Source organism: Myotis davidii, unplaced genomic scaffold (genome assembly GCF_000327345.1).
Source record: "Myotis davidii unplaced genomic scaffold, ASM32734v1 scaffold401, whole genome shotgun sequence".
Taxonomy (NCBI): domain Eukaryota; kingdom Metazoa; phylum Chordata; class Mammalia; order Chiroptera; family Vespertilionidae; genus Myotis; species Myotis davidii.
In genome coordinates, this window is record NW_006291020.1 from 2847677 (window position 1) to 2852535 (window position 4859).

The 4859-nt window shown below is 56.1% G+C and overlaps 1 protein-coding gene across 1 annotated transcript in view; it reads left to right on the forward strand.

Moving 5' to 3' along the window:
* ILDR2 (immunoglobulin like domain containing receptor 2) overlaps positions 1-3944 on the forward strand; it is a 42645-nt gene extending 38701 nt beyond the window's left edge. Inside the window, exons 9-10 of the mRNA XM_015564269.1 lie at positions 3344-3448; positions 3678-3944. Coding sequence (XP_015419755.1) covers positions 3344-3448; positions 3678-3944 — 372 coding nt within the window. The remainder of the gene's footprint in view (positions 1-3343; positions 3449-3677) is intronic.
* The last annotated feature ends 915 nt before the right edge of the window (positions 3945-4859 follow it).

A 4859-nucleotide genomic window follows, 5' to 3' on the forward strand; every position in this document is an offset into this window, starting at 1 on the left:
GAAGAGAGTATATACCTGTTTGGATAGCTAAGTGGATTCCTTTTCCATTCTGAGAACATAAGCTGCTTTCTTTCTCTCTGCTGCACACGCCTGAGTCTTGGACAAGAGCTGGGTCCACACAGAGCCCCCTCCACATGCCGACAGGCTTTTTGATAAATGCTTCAAGTCTGCACGTGCAGGAGAAGAGGGCGCGAAAGGAGAGGATGCAGTAATGGAGTGAAGAGAAAAGAATGCATGTTCTCGTACTTGGAATATGGGCTATTTCCCTCCCGAACTCCACGTGATCTCCCTGGATTCGTACTGCGTTTGCCATGCGTGGTTTCTGCCACAGCAGCTCTGCTGTTCCAGGCCTCGGAGACGTGCCCACGCACCTTGGCCTCACGCTGTGGCCGCTCCAGACGCGTTGGGAGCCGAGGGACGCTGCTTCCGGGGGAGCACTTCCTGTCCCACCACGGCCTAAAGGACAGGTCTGCCTCCCAATAGATCACTCTGGATTTTGTAATTTGTGTAAATTGGAAAAAATGGCTGTACTTTCCTTCTCACCCAGAAGTGAAGTCTGCCTCTCCACCCCGGAATCTGGCATGGCCAGGTCATGTGATTGGGCTGGTGGCCCAGTAACAAATGTGACACAAGCGAGACGGGAAATCCTTGGGCATGGGACTGCCCTCTTTTGCTGTTCGTGGGACCTGGCAGTTACCACCAGGGGAAGGAGCTGGGCTGTCCCGCTGCATGATGGGAGAAAGGGCCCAGTTCCCCTCCCCCTCTCTGATTGCAGACATGAGGGAGCCCAGCTAAGACCAGCAGAACCACCGCCAGTGAGCGAGCCCACATCGCTGACTCCTACTCAAGGCATGAGACGTTGCTCTCTTTACATGTTCATCATCTTCTTGATTCACTGTCCAGCCCTGAATCCCTGACTCCATCCAACCTTGGGTGTCTCACAGTCTCCACTTTCTTGGGCAGACTTTGGCCAAAGCCTTTCTGCCCAGGCTATATGGCAGGACTCGTGGTTGGGTCCAATCCCTGGAGGATGCTCGCCTGCCACACGGGTCCATCCTCTACCTGTGGCTCCCTGTTCAGCTTCCTCCTTCAGCATCTCCTTGGGCTTCTCCAGGGCCACCTGACTGGAGCTGGGCCTCATCTCAGAGGACCATTCCATTTGCATTGGCCAAAACAGTCGTATGTGTGCAATGAAATGAAGAAGTGGCTGGGTGCGGCCAGTGGATGGGTTGATACCATTGCTTGGAGAACTGGGCTACCAAAGACTCCACGGTGGCTCTGGCCTGTCTGAAAGGATCCAGGCGGACAGTTCAGCCAGTGCTGGCACTTCCAAGGGCTGGAAGACATGAGCCATAACCCTGGTGCTGAGTCTCAGACGTGCTGCTGTCCCTGGCCTCCAAAAGCCTAGGTCTAGTCTGTCCATTTGGGCCCTGCTGCAGATGGAAAAGATGATTAAAACACCCTTTCTTAGTCACCAGCTTTGGAGTGGACGTGCTCAGGCAATCTTGGAGAACACCGGTAGCTGCAGGCGTTATTATCTCTTCATCCACACCCTGAATCAGGCTTCTCGCCACCAAAGAGCCCCCCACGCCCGCCACAGAGCCCCCACACACTGCTGCTCCGAGCCGGGCACTCTGGCCTGGGTGACGGTGGAGGAGGCAGTGGGAAAGGACTAAAATTGGAAACCTGCAATTCCAAGGACGACACAGGTGCAGGCAGTGACAGACATGCAGTGACCTGGGCTGGGCCAGCTTGTCTGTAGAGTGACTGAGACGTCAAGGCCTGCAGGGAAGAGAGAAGACAGTCGCTTCTGGGTACGTGGGCAGGAGGTGAGGCTGGCGGACAAGGGAAGGCAGAGGTGCCTTCGGCGCCCAGGCTTCCTGGCCCGCCCTTGCTCCTGCTCTCCTGAGTCGTGTGCCCTCAGAGGAAGGGCTGGCCCAGCTTCCTTCCCGGGCTTCCTGGGGCACAAAGCCAGTCTGGGGTGAGACTGGTCTCTGTCCACTGGGACCTGGGGAAACAGGACACGCCCAAAGAGAACGGGGAGGTTCTGTGCACGTCATGTGAAGCCCTGCTATGGATAAGTGACAGCAGACCCGGAGATTAAAGTGTGTGCGTTTTTTATTTAAATGGGGATATTTTGATATTTTAGTTGTTTGTGTGTCCATCTATCTTAGTTCATGATATTCTCAGTGATTGGAAAAGCCAATGTTAATAAAGAAAGGGGACCTGGGAGAGGGAGGGGGAGGCGGGGGGCCCATGGGATGATGGGTGAGCTGCTGTGTTTGCCTGTGAGTCGGGGATGTGTTGAGGGCACGTGGATGCAGGTGGCAGAGTGTCCCCTGGTAGATGAACTGCGTCTCTGGGCCGTGCAGAGACTCCTTAGGAAGCCGGGGACGTTTGTCACCGAGCTGACAGTGCATGCCAGCTGTTCCGCCCACGTGTGCTCACCGGAGCGCTGTCCTGGCTGTTCCGGCTCCGTTCCGCAGCCTCCAGTGCTGCCGGCCACCCTCCTGATACAGAAAATCTTACAGAGGAGACTGGCCTCATCTCCTGAGCCTCACTCTGCCCCTGGCACGGGGTGGGGAGGGGGCTGCCGCTCACCCCCAGGCACTCCATGCTCAAAACACCTCGCCACGCCCGTCAGTGCTACTCGTCTCAAAGACTCACACGGCTCCTGGACTAGACTCAGGCCGCCTCTGCCAGAGGCCGCAGCCTCGGCTTGAGCGATGGAGAAGTACACCGCTGCCCACTGGTGAAGTCACACGCGGAACCTGGTCTCTGGACGCCAAGCCTTAGGTCTTTTCTGCTGGATCCGTGATTCCCCAAACCGCCTGCCCACACAGATGACTCAACTGCTCATGTGGGATGGGCAAGAAGCAGCAAATCCTCACGACCCATCCTCCCAACCCGGGTCCAGTGCTGCCCGAACCTTACAGGAGTTTGAAGCTGACTTGGGTGTAAGGATCCAAATTGACTAACGTGGGGTCCAGGTGCTTCAAGGGCCTTGCTTTTCCTGCCAGGATCCCCCTCCGACCTCCCGGGAAGCTGATCAGTGAAACTCAGAGTTGGGGGCTCTGGACATCCGAGTGGGGCGAGGACACTCGTGAGCTGCTGCAAGCAGCCGCCTGGGCTCCCGCTGCCGGGGTGGGGAGAAGGGGGTTCTAATATTTGCCTGATGCTCAGCGTGTTGCTGTTTACAGGCCACTCCCACATGCCCTGCTTCATGGGTCTGTGAGAGGCTGGGGGGATGCTGGGGTCCCTCAAACAAAGTGGAAGAGGTTGAAAAGGAGCTTCAAAAACCCAGAGCCAGGCCCACGGACTGTCTGTCTAGGGTTCTTTCCAGTTCCTGCGACTCTTGAGGGCCTGGGGTCTGGCTGACCCTCCATACCACCCGCCGAGCACGGTGGCAGGAGTCCTGCACTCCGACCTGGCGCCATGGAGGGAAGCTGTGAGCACAGACACGCTGCCCGTCCTACCCGGGCACTGCCCAGCGACTGCTGATGTGCCGGGGACTCAGCCTTGCTCATGCTGGGGGGCGCCTGGATAACTGTGTCACAGATTTTAGACTCCTCCTTGAAGAGGGATTTCTGAGCCAAAGTACAGATTCATCGAGACTCAGATTTCCAGGCCTTGGGGGTGACCTGCTTAGGATCTAACTGCCACTTGCCTGCATTCAGGAGTCTTCAGTAGAACGAAGAGGGCAGATACCGAGGGAGGCAACGGCGGTGGTGGTGGTTGGCTGGTGGGTTGGACCTGCTCCCGGGAAGGCTGAACGAGAGGAGCCCCTCACTGTGGATTCCAGGGAGCACCGCTCTGGGGCGAAGGTGTACACGCTGCCCGAGAGCCTCCTGCGGGAGGAAGGAGAAGGGATGGAGGCTGAGGAAGGTGCTGCCCGCGTCACCTACCTGTTCGTTTTTGTGCCTCGTCTGTGGCATCGAAACTGAACTGTCTGTCTGTTGCCCGGGACTTCTTTTCAGTGTCAAATATACAGAACGAATTGCATTGCAATGTTTTAAACTGTGAAATAAAGCATTTTCACCTCCGTGTGTGGTCAGGACTCATGATGAACACAACTACATGTGATCAGGGCCTGACAGTCAGTGACCCAGCAGGAGGGACTCACGCTCCACGCTGTCTCCGGTTGATTTAAGCCCCGTGACAGCGGAATCGGTCGCTGCTGTGGGCCTGGGGGAACACAGCGCGTTTCACGGGTTTGTATGAGCATCGCCATGGCTCTGCGCAGGCTGCCCGCCTCCGGAGAGGGGAAGCTGGAAGGCTGCACAGTGGGTGGCGCCCAGCCCGTTGTCAGAGGGGCACCTGGGAGAAGTGGCACTTGGGGAAGTGAGGAAGGAAGCAGTTGGTGGGAGGGCATGTTCCGAAGAGATCTGAGGAACTCCACAGCACCCTGAGGAGGAGGCATCTTCAAACCTGTTGGCGAAAGCAACACATACATTGGAACCGCTGACCCCCCTCCTGCCAGGCTCTGGCGTTGCAGGTCCCAGGGTCCTGGGCGGACAGAAAACCTGCCCTTGCTTGAAGCATCTGGGCTCAGTTCTTTGCTATGAAGCAGTTAACTTCATTATGTTCACCCGCAGATTTGCCTAACGATTCCCTCCTCCGGACTTTCTGCTGTTTGGTCTGTTGTTTTAATCCCATCTTGCTCTTCCACGTTATAAAATAGTGGGTTTGGTTTAGAAAGTGTTTTAGAATCACCTCCATGTTCTTCTGCACATCATTTCTTCCTGCGTTTTGTATCTTCTTTTGAGGTCTTCCCCCTTCTTTCTGAAGGAAGTCTTTAGTGATAGTTTGTGGGTACCATACTCGACTAGTTCTTGTTTATCAAAAAACCCAAGTTTTGA